Source organism: Anoplophora glabripennis, unplaced genomic scaffold, assembly GCF_000390285.2.
Source record: "Anoplophora glabripennis isolate ALB-LARVAE unplaced genomic scaffold, Agla_2.0 scaffold432, whole genome shotgun sequence".
Lineage (NCBI taxonomy): Eukaryota > Metazoa > Arthropoda > Insecta > Coleoptera > Cerambycidae > Anoplophora > Anoplophora glabripennis.
The window spans coordinates 68,610-90,397 of NW_019416822.1; the positions used below are offsets into that span (position 1 = coordinate 68,610).

The 21,788-nt window shown below is 32.2% G+C and overlaps 1 protein-coding gene across 1 annotated transcript; it reads right to left on the reverse strand.

Annotated features, from left to right (window-relative positions):
- Positions 1-8,634: 8,634 nt before the first annotated feature.
- LOC111691955 (DNA ligase 1-like) lies at positions 8,635-19,415 on the reverse strand. The gene is made up of 13 exons (XM_023455512.1): positions 19,301-19,415; positions 19,192-19,245; positions 18,982-19,053; positions 18,850-18,933; positions 18,380-18,442; positions 18,108-18,328; positions 17,288-17,396; positions 16,876-17,048; positions 16,442-16,665; positions 16,004-16,272; positions 15,128-15,329; positions 14,868-15,071; positions 8,635-8,685 (listed from the first exon to the last, which is right to left on the reverse strand). The coding sequence occupies exons 1-13, from the start codon at positions 19,318-19,320 to the stop codon at positions 8,635-8,637; spliced, it is 1,746 nt and encodes a 581-aa protein (XP_023311280.1). The 5' UTR covers positions 19,321-19,415.
- Between the last annotated feature and the right edge of the window lie 2,373 nt (positions 19,416-21,788).

Sequence of the window (21,788 nt, forward strand, 5' to 3'; positions counted from 1 at the left end):
CAACTTATATTAAGTATGTTCTACACCTAAAATTGTTAGTTTTTATAGCAACATTTCTGGAAAAACCTTTTTTATTATTTTCGGTCGCACGAAATGGCTTTGGAAAAAACTTATCACATTGTGTCAACTTGTCAGGTCCGCTTTGAGTTAATTTTATTAGTTAATATTGTGGTATTCTATAAAATAACATTTGCCTATAACTGTGTCAAAATTTTTTGCTCCAAGTGTTAGTAGTTGAAAGTTAATACAACTTCTTCGGGCTAATGTTTTTTCCAAAATTCGAAGAATTTTCTACATAACTTGGCAACCCCGCACTAAAATGGTAAACTGTTTATATTGGCACATATAGAATTTTCTCAGAAATCCATATGACTAAAAATATACAGGGTGTTCCATTTAAAAAATGTAATATTTGGCATGTCCCGTTTTTACTCATCACCCTGTATGTGTCAAATTGTGTAGTTAAATTTCTTGATTCTGTTTAATTTTTATGTAAACTTTTTTTCTGTATTATGAGTAACAAGGGAGTTATTTTATTTTCTCACACTAATGATCCACCTTGTATTAACTAGTATTAATAAGTAGATACGTTACCAAATGTAAATAACTTTTAATCAACTGCTAGACAGAGAAACTAATGAAAAACAATTCAGTGAAAACATATTGCTTTTCTATGACAACGACGGTGACGTGTTATTTTAAAGTCACCATATTTTTTATGTCATTGTGGACGAGGCGCCGAATGTTTAAAAAAATGTTTTATAGAACTTCAAAATTTTCACATTACGTAGTAATCAATATTGGTATATAGATACACGTTACTAATTGTAAATAAAACTGATTTATGTTTTAAAATAATTGTTTTTGCATTTTTTAAAAACTAACAATAAAAAGTAGGTAATGAAAATACTGAGCTGCTCGACATGAAAATATTTTTTTTTAAATCGTTTTAAATTTTTACAAACAGTTATGTTACTATTTTCTTAAGCAGGGTATGTATTTAATTTGCGAATCTCAGTATCTATGACCTATGGCATTGACCTAGTTTAGTTGAACTATACTACTGTCACTACGTACAGTAACAAGAGACGCGTATATAACGAAATATAGTATGTTCCCACTCTTTTTCTTATTCAGAATCCAATATAAATAATATAGCAACAAAATTAAACTGTAAACAGTTTGAATTTAAGCAGAATACGACCCTGTTCGGAACGCTTACGAAGGGGGCAGCGAAAGTTAGCCTCCGTTGTTCTGTTGACATGCCACATTTCAGTTTTAAAAATCAGTTATCGCCAATTGACTTCACACCTGGTATGATGGTAAACAAACTGTCATATTAATTCGGCGAAATAGGAATTGCGGATTACGTCGTGTCGTCACTGTCTCGTTCTGTTACATTTTTATTTTAGATTTCGAGTGCCTTTTTGTGGAGTAAATAAATAAACTTGGAAAGTTATTTATTTCAGTGTTTAGTGCAAGTACAGTGTATTTTTGAGTTTTAATTTTCAAGTTTTTGGTGTGATATTATGAAAAAGGGAATCAAGAAGAGATGCCATTATTAGAGCTTACTTTTATTCTGGAGAAAACAATTCTGCTGCAAGAAGACGATGTGCCGAATAAGAAAATATTTGTAGGATTGGTTTACATTTAAGAGATTCATAAGGTGCGTAAACAGATTATTTACTTATTTTTGTGCATTTATCATTACTGATTACTGCTTGAATGTTCTATTTGATTACTTCCTTATTGTTTAATAGTTTATCTTATTTAACGAAAATAATTAAATTTTCATTTTTGTGGGATGATAGGGTTCCTGACGAACACCCACTTAACAAAAGTAACGCACCAAAGAGCAGTACCTCACGACTGGTGGTGTGAAAATTTGCTTTTTATTAACCTTTAAATTATGAGATTTGACAACAATGCATAGTCCAGTTTCCAATTATGCATTCACCGAGACTAACGCGCACCTTTGTTTGAGGTCACACAGAGTTGTCCAGCGGCAGAGTATGAAAATTGCTAAAAAAAAAGAAAAAAATAAGTTTTTACCACGAAATTTGAAAAAATAAACTATTGATACATGTTTATAAAGGTCAAAGGTAGCTTCCGTATAAATATAATCTCAATTCAAAGTTACACTCTGTATATTCTTAAAACAAAAAAATGATAATATACCTACTACACGGTGTTAGACAAAGGTAGCATGTACATTAAATAGGTATAAAATGAAGTATTTTATTTAGTTCGTTTAGTGTGTAATTAATTTATAAATTTGTATGTTTTTTTTTACTTTCGTAAACAATTTTTTCTCCACAGAAATACTCGAGTAAGTTATTTTTTTTGTAATAAAATTATGGAGACACTTTCAGTCATCTTACCGAACCTGTTTAACATTTAGTTCTGTTGATTTGAAATAGATGTCACACCAGTAAAAATTAGTTTATGTATGAACAGTTAATTTATTTTTCACAGGCTATCACTTATAAAGGTCCTCTTGATATACCTAAAATGGTTGCGAATCAGAAGGGAGTCAGAATTTTGTATTGATTTAAGCCTTTACCTCTCATTGTAATCATAAGGATAAGCCCAAAAGTCGAAAATATCCAAAATTATACAATCCTTAAACATGGAAAATATTTTTTTTAGAAAACACTATGTTATATTGATTTTAATTCAAAGAGTGAATAAGTAAAATAAATATTACACTCATAAAAATTTTATGCAACATTACACACTAGATCATTAGATATTTCGACGCCACAATGGGTATCTAATGTAAAATTACATAATATGTACACGTAAAGTTACATGAAGCATGTAATTTTACACTTTTTGTGTAATTCACCTAAAGTGTAATTTTACTGAGAAACAGGAGAACTACGTAGTATTTTAAGAAAAAAAATCATTGTTATTATGTAATATTTTTAGAAAGAAAATATTTCTTACATATTTAAATATTTTTTCAAGACAAGTTATGATGTACTTATGTGAAGAAAAAGTAACATTAAATAAATTTAAGATTTATAAATGCAGTAAATGACATTCTCAAGAATAAAATATACATTTCTGAGTTATATCTAAAGATAAATAATACAGAACATAACTTAAACCAGTTAATTAAACAGCTTTCTTAAAATAATAGTACAATGAAAGACTTGGTACAGCAGGTTTAGTTAACGAAGTCATACATTTTTTTAGTGACATCTTTATCCTATAATGTTTAAATTTAAAAATGAGCTACCAAATGCGTTTTCATACCCTCGAAAACTGTATAAATAAAGCTTGAATTAATCTTAGCATTCTTTAAGTATGAGGACTAATTAAATAAATAACATGAATTTATCTAAGACAAATAAATGAGATACATTTTCTTCCATGAACTTGACTTCTAATTTAAAATATTTAAGTATAAGGAAAAACATTCTTCATGTATTTTCGTTTATATGAAGACTTTTTCTGGATTAAAATTTTGCCCTTGTTCCCGCGTCCACTCGTCCAGGCGCATTTTAATTTTTCAACCATTTCGAGAGTAATAGCCACTTCTTGAGAACATTAAACTGAAAACAAAATATGCTGTAAGTGAAACAATAAGTAAATATTAAGCTACAATCTGGATGTCTGTGTGTAAAGGTTGGGCAAAGTTCAATGTGGTTATTATTTATATTTCTCATACTCTTCAATAACTTCAAGTGAAGATATACCGAGAGATTTATATAATTTAAAGTCATATTAATTACTTACCTAATAGACAAGGCGAAAACCTCGCATTCGTGGGAGAAATTTTCCGACTCGATTTTTTGGCATATTCAGATTCGTGAGATGTTCCTTAACATGAAACGACATGATGCCGGCCGGAAATCTGGTGCCCATTTGTTTAAACAAACATTTTTTAAATATATTGTAAAAATAGTTTTTTTCACTCCGGAATTTTTTTTTAGGTTTTTAGGCACATTATAAACAAAAAAGTTCCTATGCACTGTGCCTCTAAAATTGATAGTTTTAAAGTTATAAACAATTTAAGTTGCTAAAAATGTGAAAATTACGATTTTCAACGGCCGATTTCCGGGTTAAAAATTGTTATTTTTTATGTTGCCAGGTACCTAAATTAAATCTTAAACATCCCCCTACAAGATGATGAAGAGTTTTTGGGACTCGCGTTATTCTAAAGCCTTGTTTTTTAATTGTTAATAAAGCGCTATGAGCCGCGCGCGCGCCTCTCTCATACGCGAATTTGTTATTTCTAGCAGCTTCAGCTTATGTTTTATGTCTGAATTAAGTAACGAAGAGTTTGATGCATTACAAAGATTATACCTAAAAATATTAAATAGCAAGGCAAAACAGCCGATGAAGCTAGAAAATTAATTTTCTCTCATTGTAGCGGAATGGGTATTAATTTAATTAAAATACCATGCACTTCCGATGCATTGAAATTACACGTCTTAAGAGCTTCTTTAGAAACGTACATATGAAAAAGTTCCATTTTTCCTCAATATCAAAGTTTGTGTTTCACAGCTTTTGGTTATCAAAATGAAACAGGTAAATTACATATTACCTAAATTTATTACCAAAGGTCCATTACCCAAAGATTTAGTTAAACAATGTAAATGTACAAAAAACTGTAAGACTAAAGCTTGTTCTTGTATGAAAAACTATGTCACTTATGTACCTTTCTGTGGTTGTAACATAGAACAGTGTGAGAATTCTTATGATTGAATAAATGTGTGATAATAATAATAATATGCAGTATTAAATAAATGTTCTTTAATAAAAATCAAATGTATTTGATACTATTGCCCTTTTATTTTTTTCTACACTCTATTCGTACAATTTTGAATTAATTAAATAAAATTATTATGAATTATGAAAATTAAATAATCAAGTTTTACATTATCTTATGAGTAGTAATAGTACTTAGAATGCTAAATTTAAAGAACATAAGTTGAATCCGCTAGACGAAATAGCGAATCCGCGTATGAGAGAGGCGCACACGCGGCTCATAGCGCTTTATTAACAATTAAAAAACAAGGCTTTAGAATAATGCGAGTCCCAAAAATTCTTCAGCATCTTGTAGGGGGATGTTTAAGCTTTAATTTAGGTACCTGGCAACATCAAAAATAACAATTTTTAACCCGAAAATCAGCCGTTGAAAATAGTAATTTTCGCAGTTTTAGCAACTTAAATTGTTTATAACTTTAAAACTATCAATTTTAGAGGCATAGTGCATAGGAACTCTTTTGTTTATTATGTGCCAAAACAAACAAAAAAAAACTATTTTTACAATTTATTTAAAAAAAGTTTGTTTCCGGTTTCCGGCCGGCATCATATCGATTCATGTTAAGGAACATCTCACGAATCTGAATATGCCAAAAAATCGAGTCGGAAAATTTCTCCCACGAATGCAGGGTTTTCGCCTTGTCTATAAGTATTTATTTATAATATATTTATGTAGTTATACTGTGTCATATTATCACGCCACAAATGAATCTAAGCATGCCTACTGTACAACTAGCACAGTTCTCTATACACGCGCGATGTATGTTCAGATCATTTACATATTTTGTGTATAGAAGTCAGTACAAATATGTAAAAAACCTATGTGAATTTTTTTTACGTTTACGCGATTTTTTAAAATTTATGTTAGAAAAAACTTGGCCAATCACTACAGTTGTATTTAAGTAGGTCATTTTTGTAGTAGTAAGGTAGTCGCAATGCTTAAAATACGCAGTTGAACAAGTCAGTATACTTAATTTACATAAATTAAGAATTAATTAGGAGAGGTTAAGCACGTGATAAACCAGAAAATTAATTAATTAACCATGATTCGGATAACTGAATTCTTTTACAGTTTTAAGAATAATAAATCTATTAGCCTCTAACAGTTTTGTAAAAAAAATTAGAAATAAACAACATATGGATGGCATCTTTTATATTGCAGCCGTCTTTTCAGTAACAACGGCTCTAGCATCTGCCCAAAAAATTGTAATATTTTGAAAGAACAAAAGCATTTGTTTCTACATTTTTAGTAGCATGAAACTGTGTAAATACTAAATTTTTGGGGAGGAATATTGATACAAAATGAGATTTTTTAAATTTTTCTGTACTTAATTTTTCAATTTTCGCGCTTAAAAAGTGATCACGTGACGTGATATCACTTATTGAGTTTTGAGGACGTGGGTTCAGAGGTATAAAAATTCCGGAAAAATTGAGCATCAGGAAGAAAACCGTTTTTTTCTCAGAAAATTCGAAAAAAACAAAAAACTTTTGTTAAAATCTAGGATATGAAAGGCTGAGGTTTTATTTCATTTTGTTTTGAATAAAAATAATATTTTGTTAAACTGGTGTTTGAGTTCTATTAATTCCAGATTTGAAAGCATCGCTATTAGAAATAAGTAAATTCTATTAATTTGTTTAAGCTTAGCAAAATAAATCTAGTGTTTTGATCAATTTTTTTGCTTAGGAGAGAAAACCAAAAACGACAGTTTTCTTCCAATATTCCCTTTTTTTCTGATGTACTAAAGGACCCCACACAAAATTAATGGAAATTGGGTCCCGCTAGATTTGGCTGAAGTTGTAATATGTTATAGTTCTCGACATTCTGATGAAAAGTTGTCACGGGCCCAAAGTGATCCTATGGATAGTTTCAGAGATATAGATTTGGCTGAAATTGTGATATGTTATAGTTCTCGACATTCTGATGAAAAGTTGTCACGGGCCCAAAGTGATCCTATGGATAGTTTCAGAGAGATAGAGGGGGGAAGTGTGTGATTGACCAGTAGGTACAATGATTTTGGGATCGCTGAAAATGAATTCTTGGATAGCTTAGCTATCTAAGGTCACCTGGAGGTCAGGTAAAGGTCGTTTCAAGGTCAAACTTAAGAAAAGACTTATTATGAATTTTGATCAGTGAGTGTATAGGTTTTTGGGCTCGCAGGATCTGAATCTGGAGATAGCGTAATCCTAAAGGTCACCTTTAAGTCAATTCCAGGTCATTTCAAGATGAAACCAAAGAAAAGGCTTGTATTGAATTTCAACCAGTGCGTAGGTATACAAGTTTTTTTTTTGGGGGAGGACTGAATTTGGGGATAGCTTAGTCCTACAAGGTCACATTTAGGTCAAGTCAAAGAAAAGGCCTTTCACGAATGTTAACCTGTAAGTATGTATGCTTTTGAGACCGCTGATCCTGAATTCGGGGATAGCCTAGCCCTATAAGGTCACCTGGAAATCAAGTTAAGGTCATTTCATTTGACTTAATCTCAATTCAAGCCCCGCAGGTGACCTTATAGGGCTAAGCTTTCCCCGAATTCAGGTTCAGCGATCTCAAAAGCATACATATTTACAGGTTAACATTCGTGAAAGGCTTTTTCTTTACTTTGACCTTGACATGATATTGACTTGACCTAAATGTGACCTTGTAGGGCTAAGCTATCCCCGAATTCAGTTCCCCCCCCAAAAAAAAAACTTATATGCGCACTGGTTGAAATTCAGTACCAGACTTTTCTTTAGTTTCATCTTGAAAAGACCTTGAATTGACTTGAAGGTGACCTTTAGGGTTACGCTATCTCCAGATTCAGATTCTGCGAGCCCAAAAACCTTTACAATCACTGGTCAAAATTCAATACGTCTTTTCTTCAGTTTAACCTTGAAACGACCTTTACCTGACCTCCAGGTGACCTTAGATAGCTCAGCTATCCAAAAATTCAGGTTCAGCGATCCCAAACGCATTGTACCTACTGGTCAAAATTCATTACATGCCTCAGTTTTTGAATGCATCAACTTGAAACTTCGTGAAGCTTACTCAGTCCTACAGCCAAAATCACACACTTCCCCCCTCTATGTCTCTGAAACTTTCCATAGAATCACTTTGGGACCGTGACAACTTTTCATCAGAATGTCGAGAACTATAACATATTACAATTTCATCCAAATCTAGCGGGACCCAATTTCCATTCATTTTGTGCGGGGTCCTTTCCCAAGAATAGTTTTTGAAATTTTCAGTACGTGAAAATACCTTGTTGGTGTCAATTAAACAATTTGAATATAGCTAATACAGATTTCGATTAAAAAGAAAAAATTCAATTTCCGAAAAAATAGAAGCTTAATGAAACGAAAACTAAAGATCTTAGGTTTAAAGAGATGAGTCAAAATACGAGGTTTGATAAAAAATTAACGGGAATTGTTAATTTTCTCAGAAAGTACCTACCTATGTATTCTTCAATTTTTATCCCATACCCTTCAAAGCAGCCCTTTTGTTATATTATACACTTATGCCATCATTGTTTGCAGTTTGGCGGAACGCTCCTTTAGGTATCGTTTTGAGCACGGTTTGCGATTTTGCCTTTTAAATATTCTTTTATGTTTGAGAAATAGGAAAGTCACAGGGGTCATGTCCGGAGAATAGGGTGATTGCGGCGTTACAACGGTGTGGTGTTTCGCCAACAACTGTTGGATATGCAAACCGGTATGCATGGTGCGTTGTCGTGGTGTAAAATCTACGAGTTGTCTCTCGTGTTCTTGTCGTTTTCTCCTAATTGCCTCGTGCAAATTACGCAAAACTTGTTAACTGTACATCGTGCAGTAAAAATTCGTGATGAACTATTCCATTGTAATCGAACAAAACTGTTAGAAGGACCTTCATATTCGACTAGATCTCGCCGCCTCATCTTCGATGTCTTCTTGGCCTTCCTGAAAACATCTGTACCATTGATAAACTCGTGTCTCGTGTCGCCAATGGCCTTCTTTAATATTTAGAACGCTTTACTGCTACACAAAAAATCAGAAGAAGCATTTTTGGACTAAGATTAGTTTAACTTCAATTGTTGAAGAACCTGTGGTATCTGAATAACCACTGTTTTCTAGGTATTTCTATTATGCTGCTGTACTTTTTTATTCTTGTTGCCTGAATGTTTCGAGTACCTACTCTTGTTGCATTTATTTCCTAATATACCTGAGCGACTTTAAAGGGTGCGTGACTTGAAATTTCAAATATGTAGGAATGCCTGTATTTGCGTAATATTTATTCGTTCCCGCTGGATAGTTATCTCTGGTCTAATATTTTATGTTTCAGATTATGGTGGACGCTGAGTGCATGTTATAAATAGTTGTGTTATCTGGGGTAATTTAAATATGCGTTCTATTGAAGATAAGCCGTCAGCTATGCTTAACTGACGGTTTCATTATAAAAACCACAATTTACGCGTGATTCTTTAAGCACAAGCTTAATCGAGGTTTTAAGTGAAATCATTTCGGGCTTTCCAAGAATAATTCTTATGCAAAATAATGAATTATTTTCAAATGCTTATTAAATAAAGCTTATTATTAATTAATAATGTGTTCAACTAAACCACGTGCTTGAGTTTCACAATACCCTAATCTGTCGTAAAATTCTTGACAAACATTTGATAAAATTTCAGGAGTAACTGATCCTAAAATATTTCTAATTTTAAGCCGCAATTCGTCCAAATTTGCGGCTCTTTCTTGTCGATGTTTGTAGAGAAGTTGCGTTAAATGACCCCATAAGAATAAGCCGCAGGGTGTCAGATCTGGAGATCGAGGAGGCCAAAGTATGATACCTCTTGTGGAAATAAGCCTTTCATGAAAGGTTTGTTCCAAATAATCTTGAACTGGCCTTGCATTGTGTGCAGGACATCTGAAACCAAATTTCCTCAAAATTTACATCCAAGTTTCGTACAGCTGGTACAACACTATTTTGTAATAAATCCAAATATCTCTCAGCATTTAAGTTACTGTCAATAAAAAAAGGGACCCTCAATATTATCGCCTAAAATGCCAGCCCAAACATTTACCTTTTGAGGGTACTACGTTCTTTATGGTATACTTAAATGCTTGTTTTCCCGGGACCAATATTGGACCATTGAAGGATTATGACGGCTAAGTAGGGAAAAAGATGATTCATCTGTAAATAAAATCTGCCTATCAAATTCATTATTTTCATCTATTTTTTCCCTAATGGATTCATAAAACTCCATACGCCTTATTTGATCACCCATAATAATTTCTTGAGAAGTTTGCATTTTATAGGCTTTGTAAATCATTCTTTTTTAAGATGCGACAAACTGTACGACTTGGAATGTCAAGGTCTTCCAAAATTTGGGAGGAAGAACAGGGCTCACTTACTTCCACAAAAACACAGACATTAACCTCTTTTTCTCTCCTTACTTCAGGAATTTGACGAGGTTCCAGATTGCTACATTTCGTACACCGATTAACACATCCACACTCCTCAAACTTATGAAAAATATTTAAAACAGTTCTAGCAGTTCTAGTTGTTCGTCGGGGTATGAAATTATAAATCAACCAACGACTTCCTCTGCACTTTCTGCACGACAATACCATTTAATAATATTAATTTTTTGTTCGACACTGTACACCATTTTTATTTTGTAATAATCCGTCTACTTACCAAAAGTTTGAGTGGAATAATAATAAAAATAAACAAACAGCAAAGCGCTTTAGGTATTCGGTCGGTTCACAAAAAATGCAACGGGGCACGTGCGCTCCCAAAGCCAACCAATTACGAGAGTCAGAGTCGCAGCCTCGATGATATATGTCATGTTCGACCCCTTCCACCCGAAGTTGATAGGGGAGATGCGTGTAATTTACTTAGTCTATGCGAAAGAATTACCTGGCCAAACCGGTATGCGAAAAATACAGTGTTTCTGCATATTTGAATCTGTCACAATGACAACACCGACAACTATCACCTGTTAATGTAGTGAAAGAATGCCGAAGTTAGAGAAGTATTTTTTGCATCTACGAACACCCTCTTCCCGCTTTCGAAGGGCATTGAATTTCTATTACTGCGTATCCCCCACAACTAGCTCAGAACCAGCGATGAGGGAAAATAGAAATGCCTGTTGCAATAGTAAATATGTAAAATAGAGAAGCATCAGTTATACTTGTAAACAGCACACATTAATAGGTAAACGTGTAAACGGATGTGACTTAGATAACACAGCCACACAAGAAAAAAGTTGTCTGTACTTTTCATGCGACATATGTTATCCGTAGTATTTTTGACTCCTGATAACGAATCCGGTGTCAGAATTGAGCTATCACATCACAGGAATTTCCTAACCTCAAAAAACAGGAAAATTAGAAAAAATTTTTTTTCTATATTCAAATGTTGATTTATATGGTTAAGACCCCGCTGAACATGAACTTTTTGTAACCTCAAAGAAATGGGTTAATTAAGGTCAGATATCACGAATTTGGAATACGGGGATTTTCGGGGTCGCTGATCACGGATCCAAGGTCAATATTGGAAAATTCAATATGGTGAATCCAAGATGGCCGACCAAATTTTAAAAAATAACACTTTCGCGCCAAATTTGGTATAAGGGGGTTTTCGGGATCGCTGATCACGAATTCGAGATCCAGTTTGCAAAATTCAAGATGGCGGATCCAAGATGTCCGATCAAATTTAAAAAAAAATAACACATTCGCGCGAAATTTGGTATACGGGAGGTTTTGGGGTCAAAAAAAATTTTTGTTTTTTTTCCTAGAACGTTTTCGTGAATTTTTGTTTTTTATTGACCTGTTTTTTGAGGTTAGGAAATTCCTTTGATGTGATAGCTCAATTCTGACACCGGATTCGTGATCAGGAATCAAAAATACTACGGATAACATGTCACGTGAAAACACTGACAACTTTTTTGTAGCTGTGTAATTTTGAAACATAACCGATTGACACAGATGAAGAAAAATTCAGTAAAAGACTACGAGAATTTACAAAAGAAAAGTTTAGAGCATTTAGATCTGAGACAGTGCAATGAGGAAGAATACGAAGCAGTTAGAGTAGTATGCTACGAATTTAGAGACATATATTATTGTAAAGAAATTCTATTGACATTTACCAACCAAGTCAAACACAAAATTAGAACTGATGATACTTCAGTATACACAAAGTCGTATAGATTTCTACAAACTTACAATGAAGTCAAAAAACAAATAAATTCCATGCTTGAACAAAACATAATACGTGGTTTAATATCACCACGGTCATTCCTTATATGGATCGTTCCCAAAAAAATGGACAACAGTGAAAAAGAAAGTTCAGAATTGTAGATAAATTTCCTACACCACATATAAATCACGTTTTGGACAAATTAGGACGAAGTCAGTATTGTACAACATAGGACTGAGTTATCTGGATATCATCAAGTAGAAATGAATTCCAAAGATATTGAGAGAACAGTAGTCTCAACAGACAATGGACATTGTGAGTTTCTCAGAATGCCGTTTGGACTCAAAAATGCTTCTTCGACGTTCCAAAGAATCATGAATCATGTTTTATTAGGTCTACACTACAGATGTCTAGTATATATGGATGATATACTAATATTTTCAACATCTTTTTTTTATTGGAAGCATCACACTAATTATTGAAAGATTTAGACAAATCAATTTCAAAATACAATTGGATAAATCTAAATTTTGAAAACAAATAGTAAAATTCTTAGGACATATTATTACATCAGAAGGAATATTACCAAATCTTGAAAAAGTCGAAGCAATTTTAAAATTTCCAATATCTAAAACGAAAAAAAAAAAAAATCGTCAGTTTAATTGGCTACTGACATTTTATATGTATTTTGACAAAGACAAGACTTGCCAATTTTTTTGCAGAGTATTTCGGAAGATATTTTAATAATAAATGGAACCAAATTAATCAAGGGTACCTGATGATTACGAATATAAAGATTACGATTAGAACCCTGGCAACCCCCTTATGCGTGCCAAAACTACCTCAAATCTGACTTTATGGAATTCAACAAGGCTACTCCCAGTTTCGAGGGTGCTGGATCAAAAATTTAATATTCTGGCCATCTTATTCGTGATCAGCACCCAAAATAAGACATTTTTGCATTCCTTCACAACACTAGCCGTCAGAACTGCAATACGAGTTGACAAGTTGACTTATTTTTAAATTATTTAGGCCCTAGTGCGTAGAATGAAGTACTTTATGCACTATAGTAGGATCATATTCGATGCAAAATAGTAAATCATTGTCTGTCAAGGGATTCAGTGCAATACGCTTTTAAGGGGTTTAGAAATTGAATAATTTCTTTATACATTATGAAGGAACGAATCAGTTCACGTCTGGCACCCTTGTTCCTACAAAAATTCCTTTATTTTCATAAACTATTTATTTTAAATGTAATTTATTATAAATCCAATTTGTTTTTTAAATTCCACATATGTACTACATTTTACCTCTGTCACTGTTGTTTACTTGTTTTTTGGAGTCGGTCTCTGCTTTATGACCAAGCTCGCCAGGTTAGTATCTGACGTATAACCGATCACTTCGTACACTCGATGCACCTGGGCGACTACAGTTACTACCAGAACACAGTGCGTATGCAGCGGTATTTCAGATTTTACATTCAATTTCATTTTAAATTTGAAATGATTCATCTTACGCCTCCTAAAAATGATGACACAATTTTCCTTTGATAAAAGACCGACAATTTTCTGCTCTACTTTGCATCGAATACGATCCTACTATAGTGCATGAAATAGTTTATAACTTCAGGACATATATTTTTTGATAGTAGGAAAATTATACATGCAACTTGTGTATAAAGTATCCTTTTCACTCTTGCGACTGTCGCGCTAGTGAAAAACCTGTTACTTTATACACTTGTTGCATAAATAACATTTTTTATCGATGCTGGTAGTTTTATCGTGATTCTTCTACCGGAACAGGAATAATTGAGGTAATGGAGTAGTGGTTATGAATGAAATGCTACTGGAAATATACGTCATTTCCGTATGCAAATATTTTATGAATTTTTATACATTCTCATATAATATACAGCATGTGTTACGATGTGTTATGAGTTATGGGATACATTATGTGTCATTGAAAACTAATTCATTATATGGAAACAGTACTATTATAAACATTGAGAATTTGTTAGTTATTAGGGTCCGTTCAAGTCAACATTTTCAACCCCATGATTTTCATGAAAAAGTATCAAAAATATAATAAGTACCTAAGTAGTCAGAAATAAGACAAAGATACTCTGTTCATTTGAATGGGTATAGACCAGGGGTCGGCAAGTAATTTTGTGTGGGGTCCGGATACTTTTGAAAATTTTTAACGAGGTCCAAAAAAAAATTCATATTATTTTTTTTATTTTAATTTGGACTCAAATTAACCTGCTTACTAACCATTAAGAACTCCCACACTCACACAATTGTAAAATACTAGAAAAAATGATAAGATTGGCACTTAAACGTAAAAAACATTTTTTAAATAATTTATTTGAGTAATTTATACTTTCAAAAAATTTTTGGCGGTCCAGTATTTTACCTTCCGCGGTCCGGATCTGGACCGCGGTCCGCCAGTTGCCGACCCTTGGTCTAATTGTTGATATTGTTCTCGTTCGGATCGAACCCCACGTTGGGCGCCATATTTTCGTTCGGAGCGAGCCCCACGTTGGGCGCCATGTTGTTCAGCGTTTTTCTAGGTTCGCGGTTGGTAATTTTGCGGATATGGGTGGCTTGCGACGATCGAGTTCTTGCTTCACTCCACGGAACGCGAAACTTATTTTTATTTCACGTGGGCCCCTTTTTATCCAGAAAGGTTGAAAGGTAACCACAAGAAAATCAAAATGGGTAAAAAAAAATATTTATAAGTTCGTCTTTTTTCTTTCAGCATATGAAATTTATATTAAAAAATTTGATTTGGAAAGATAGATAATTAGATCGTCTAAGTTACTAATTTTGTGGAAATTATTACTACAGGATAAGGTTAATAATACTATTTTAATATCTTGATAATAGTTTGATATAGCCTTCAAATTTCTGAAAAGTATAGAGATGCAGGATAAAACACCTACCTTTCGCTTTCTGGTACTTAGAATCTGAAAAGGTAAAATTTGACTCTTTTCCCTGTCCCAAGCTACAGCTTCACAGTCCAATATACATGATTTCACTTCATCTGACGTACATTTGTCAAGTCTAGAAATAACATCCGGATATTTTGTTGTATTATTTTCTTGGTTTCTACTAAAAATATGCACAGCCTTTCCATTTATATGGATCTACAAAGTATGTATGTTAATAACGAGCAAGAATAATTACGATAGTATTTTATTACTTGCGCTCGTTCACCATCATATTTCCATTCACACGTAAATTTATGCCCTTCGAATCGTTGCAGAACTTCTTGTATACCTTTCGTGGGATGAGCTAGCATCGGTTTTAAAGGAATTCCTGGTGTCAATTTGCAAAATTCGGGTAATTTTTTTATTCCTTGTTGTAATAGAACTGGTATTATTTTATCGTAACTTGGACACTCACTAAAACAAATTTCTGCATCACACACATTTAATTCTAATAAGCTATTTTTATTATACAGTGAGTAAAAATAAATATTTGTGAAATTCTCATCCAAAAATAAGAAAACAATTCAACTTTTCACCGATATTTCAAAAAATTTTCGCGAAGCTCCGCAGACATCGCAGCTACCAACAGAATCGTCCCAGAGCTCCTTCTGGACCCATTTGGAGGGTTTATTACCCCCCTCTTAATTTGCTGCGGGAAGATAAAAGTAGGTCAACTCCACCATATGCTAGTGAAACCGAGCAAAATCCGCGTCATGGCGCCCAACGTGGAGCTATGACAGAAGATAGACAACCGACCTATGTAAATCCGCGTCAAAAGCAGACATACATCATATTATTTATTGGACACCCTGTATATATTTTTTTTATGAATAAAAAGCTTCTTTAATATAAAAATAATCGGTAAGATATTTCAAATCCATAGTGTAATTTTAAACATAGAAATATGGAAACATATGACTGAATATCTGGACTGAAGATATAGTTTAAAAATAATCTTGATGAATTAAACGGGCATTGCCAACCGAATGTTGGGCAATAAAACTGGTGAAACCTTCGTAATTCAAAATAATCACTTTTTTTATTATGTGTACTAGATTCCAGTGTTTATTAAAATCTGATGAACTTACCAATAAGCTGTTTTTAATATTAGTGCCAAACTGTCATATTCCGTTTTAAATGATTCCGCAGACATTTTCTTAGCCACATTAAGTTCTTTAGGGGGATATTCTTGACCGGGAGGAGTCATGGCACAAGCCAGAGCTAACGCTTGCAACACTGATTGTTCCGCAAGGCCTATCCTCAATTTTCCTGCCAAAGAACGAATTAAGAACCTAGCTTCGGAATCCTGGCAAGCGACAAACATCGACTGGATCTTCTCAATTTTTTTGGTTTGCGACTAAAATATATACATTTTTAGAATAATATCGCATTGTTATATTATGTTACTATAAGATAATTTTAATTTGTTTACACTTTATATAATCCAAAAATTATTTTAATTAATTGAAGCAGACTGACTATCATTCACCTAATTTTTAAGTTATTTAATATTTAATTATACTAACCGACTGACCAGTCATTTTTGCGATGTCTTTTAATTTATCAAATACTCCCTTTACCATGAGTCTCGCTGGTTTAAATAACATTTTTTGGTTAGACTTAGATTTTTCAGCGACAATTCCCAGATCCCCCACTTCTTTCGCATCCACTTTAATTTGAGCCATACTTCTGCCAGTAGACTGCGCTATGGCTTTCATTAAACTGGTTTCAGCTACCCCCAATTCCAGACCTGAATCGATCAATGTTTTATTTAAAAATATACAAAATATAAAATGAAAATAAATAACTATAGTAGGATCATATTCAATGCGAAGTAATACATCATTGCCCGTCATGGGTCCAGTGCAGTACGGTTTTAAGGGGTTTAGAAATTGAATAAGTGCATTATGAAGGGATGATGGAATCAGTTCACGTCTGGCACTCTACAAAAATCACTTACCTTCATATGCAGGGGCTAGTTTATTCAAACACAAATATACACTAGGTAATAAATCTTCAGGAGTTAAAACTATTACAGATCTAAAATAGTTACTCAATATTTCAATAATCTTTAATCTTGCTGAAACATCTTCTATTTCTTCCAATGTTCTAGCCAAAGCGCTATATGGAACTCTAAAATAAAAATTATTTTTTTGTAATTGCGCTGAAACTTTAGTTACAGAAATCAATAAAAAATGTATTTTTTTTTCCAAAAGAAAGTTGGACACTATTCTTTACTATTCTAATGAAAATTATTTTTTCCCAAGTTAAATAAGTAATACCTACAAATCATAATACATGTAAAAATACAAAGAAAACTGGTTTAATAAGGCACCAAAAACAGTAAACTGGGACAAAACACTAATGCTTACCTTTCCTTATATTTCCAAGACGCATGTTTAATTGGATCATAATTAACTTGATTGGGATTGTATACATTTGAAGTGCTCTTCTTTTTATCATCACTGGTTTTCTGTTTTCCTATAAAAAATGTTTCTAAACAAGACCATTTCTTTTCATTTTTAAGTTAAAAATAAAACTACTAAAACTAATGACATTATACAAGTAATAGTTTAATGTTGCACAAGATAAAGAGCACTTTCACGAGAATTGAAAATATATTTTGGAATAATAGATAGCATATTATTGCCATAAGAAAAATGTACATTTTCTGGCTTCTAAAAAATGAAACACCATGTTATAATATAGTTGTATACAACATACTTCTACTTTCAAAGAATTTTTTTACAACTTAAGGAGGTTTATCTGATTTGGAAATGACAAACAAATATTCATAAAAAAATTAATATAAGCTTATTAATATGAAGAAAATCCTCAAAAAAAATATGACTAGATTGGATACCTAAGAGACGAGATATTAATAAAATAATTTTTCATGATTTAGTACGAAGTCTTATGAGAACGCAAATTTTTTTTGGTCTTTTCACTTAGAATGCGCAACAGCTCATAGAAATCGATTAGGTACTTGTAAGAAAAATAATTTATAATAATTCTCCTTCAAACTGCTGTTGTTGACTAACTTAACCTCCATATGCTTGATAGCCAACGTTGCCAAATGTAAAGGCTTACTACTTTAGTCACTAGCGAATCTACAGAAACTCTCGTAAGACTTTAGACATACCCCAGTACCCGATAAACCTCCTTAATGATATTAGCTAAAGTTTCTCTTACCAAATATTAAATTATTTATCTTTGGCTTATCGGGTGATTTTATTTCATTTTTATCAACATCTTGATAATCTTCTCTCGCTGCATCATCCTGCCTTTCTATTTCTTTTTTTATTTCATCCTGACTTACATCTTCTACCTGTTTATTGGTATCTCTCTTCTGTGGAGATTGAACTTCTGATTTAACACATTCGTCCTTTAAATTCAATTGCTTGGAACTAGAACTGTGTTTTATTTAGAGGATAGTTCGTTTCAAAAATGTTTTTTCTACTTACACATCATCATCGGACTCATCGCTGCTTAAAATACGTGATCTTTTTCCACTTCTTCTCTTTAAGCTATACGGGAGGGAAAATATTTGTGTATTAGTACCATATTTTTGATTATTGCGATCGTTTGAAATCTCAAGGGATTATACAAACTTCAAAAGTGTAGAGATATGTATGGGGATGTATTTAAAAACATTGTAATTGTCTTATAAGTTTCAAAGATATGCTTTACTGTATTTCAGCAACAAAATGCTTATTGACGCAATGCAAGTAAAAAATGAGTTTTCAATAAATTTTTTGAATAACAAAATTATTTTTATATTTACGATTTTATATTACCTTTTTATCAGATTTGTAATAAGTTAACCCCTAAGACAAAGAATTTTTGATGAAGTACTGAGGCTTAAGAGTAAAAACATCTAGTAAATGGTCGAAATACCTTATTAAATAAAAAAATAAATAAAATATGAAGTTACCTATTCTCGGGCAATTTTATTGTACCAATAGCCGTTTTACCACTGGTGCTCTCTCTCTTTACTTCATCGTTAGATTTTGAAGATCTAAAACTGACAATTAGATTTACATTTAAAAAAATATATTAAACTTACATATCCTCATTTGAATCATCACTACTTAACGTTCTGATTCGTTTTCTTTCTCTCGAATCCGATAAATTGACCCTATATGCACATGTATTAGGATAATTATTGTACAAAATATTACTTGAACTGCACTTTTTAAAGTTGTTAATAAATACAGTACATTTTATTATTCTTAAAATGCGATACATAATTTATAATTAATATTAAAGTACGTACCCGTTTTGTTTAGAACTATCCAAATTTTCTTTAGGAATACGGGTAAAAAACGAACTGTAACGAGAAATATATATTTAAAAAAATGGTTTCGTTGTAACAATACTCTTACGTTATACTTTTCTGGGACATATCAGAATTTAGTTATCTTTTATAGCACTTATATTCAACCAAAACCTAGCACAACAAATAGTATTCAAAACACATAAAAAAGAAAAACATTTAAGGTTAGTAGATCAAAGTTTTAAGTAAATGTCGCATTNAACAGCTGACGATCGTCTGGTAAAGAAAATATGTTCTATTTTAAAATAAAAGTTATACGGGGTGGTTTTTATCATGTGTAAAAAAATAGATCCTCAAAAATGTTGCAAGTTTGTCTTATATTATTATAAGTATAATTGTATACTTTATTTATATTTTTTTTATACGTCTTGTGTATAGAATGGCCATATTTCCTAAAAATCATCAATTTGTGAATGTTTAGTCTCTTCAAAAATTTAATCAAATTTTGTTATTCAATATTTAAGTCATACCTACATAATTTGTACATTTTTAAGAAAATAATATATATTTTTAAATAGACATGTTTTCTTTGTCTGGCAGGTACTTGTTCCAAGGTCAACGCAGTCTTTTGAATATTCTAATATTTCAAAAAACATGGCATCTACGACACTAACAATTTACGTAATTATTTTTGACGTCCTGTATCTCGATGATAAATAAAGGTACAGGCACAGCAAAAAATCAAATTTTTTTGTTCTGCTAACCGCTGATTTTTTTTTCAAATTACACCATTTAATTGCCTTTGTTTATTCTTCTTTTATCTGTTTTCCATGCGGAAGAGGCACTATACTATACCAGTCATTTGGGTTTGTGGTTTATGCCATGTTCAAGCGTCTGTACCAAGCGGACGAATCTGTCGACACTTGGTGTTGCATCACATAGCGGATGCTTCGATTTTCAACAGGCCAAATTAGACATTTTTAATGAACACCTGAAAAAGTAATCACCATGGGAAACGGTATATAACATCATGATTATTTCACAGATGTGACTTCTTCACGGGATATTAGCGTATAGTGTACCAGATAGACTATTTGGTTGATATATTTCATAGTTTAATTAATTTTAAATAAATAGTTTTCGCAATTTGTTTCAATTTTGTAAACTAAAGATTTGAAGGTGCAAAAGGTGTTTATACGGAGTGTTAAAAGTAAGTGTAAATAATTTTAAAAGCAAAGACTACCTTCACTAGATATAAAAAATCATATAAACATCCGAGATATAGAGTGCTAAAGTTTTTGTAAAAAATCTGTTTTTGGTTATATCTTTCAAATGGGTTGACCACACATAAAAAATTTATGTCAAATCACATCACTGGTTATTTTGACGCTACAGTAAGTATGTACTGTAAAATTACATAATACAAGTAAAGTTACATTAAGCATGTAATTTTACACTCTTTATGTAATTTACCCAAAATTTAAATTTACATTATCGATAAGAGTTATTATTTTTGAATATTTTTAGAAAAAAATGTTTTAATTTTGAAACATTTTAATTATCTTTTGATATTCTATAAAACTGTATAAAGTTCGAGTGAATCTTAGATTTTTTAACTATGGGGACAAATTAAATAAACAATATGTATGTACTTAACCTAAAGCAAGTGAGATATACATTTTCTTCAATAAAATTGAATGATAAGAAGAAAAAAATAGTAGTTCCATTTGAAAAATGAGTTGTATGAGTGAAAATTTTGAAATTTAAAGTGCCGCACAATCTGCATCTTGTAAGAATAATTTCCTTTCCATAGAGCCAAAATAATAGAAAATTAGTTTACGCTGAATCGAATGGGGAAAACCGTGAATCCGTATCATAAATAACTTAGAAGATATTTGATGTTAAATACAATGATATAATCGGGAAAATTTTCCAAAAAAGTTGAATAACTCGGAAACGAAGCGTCCTTGACGTAAAACTAGCCTGTCTCCATTTAAAGAACTAAACTTGGTTAGCGCTCTTTAGCGCGCTTGGTTGGCTAAACCCAACACCCTGTATAGTTGAAAATATTTTACAGGGATGAACAATAAAAATAGAACTTTTGTTTAACGATATTTTTTCTAAAACGACTTATAAGGAAGCTATGGAACGTTGAATCTTAAGTGGACACACTGTATATTCTTAACAAGGATATTCTAAGAAATTCGTTTTTGCTTCTGTGATATCTCCTCTTCTCCTCTCCCGCACAAGTCTCCGACTTATGGGCTAATTCATGTAGTTAGAATGAGGAGTAGAGATATTATGATTGTTATTATTATATTCACTACTACAACTGCACCTTCATCTTCAATACTTACGATCTTCATGTTCAGAAATCCTTAATTTCTGCACCCTACAAAATAGCCCAAAATCGGAAGAATAACTTAAATTGCAACGCATATAATACACAAACGAAAAAATATCTAAACAGTATGCAGTCAATAATCATCATTAGGCGCCATGCCTCCTCAAGAACCTTACATCACTTGAAATTCTTTTGACCTTTTTGGCTTATAACTAGAGCTCAGGGTTTTCGTCGGCTAGTCATAGGCGTGTTC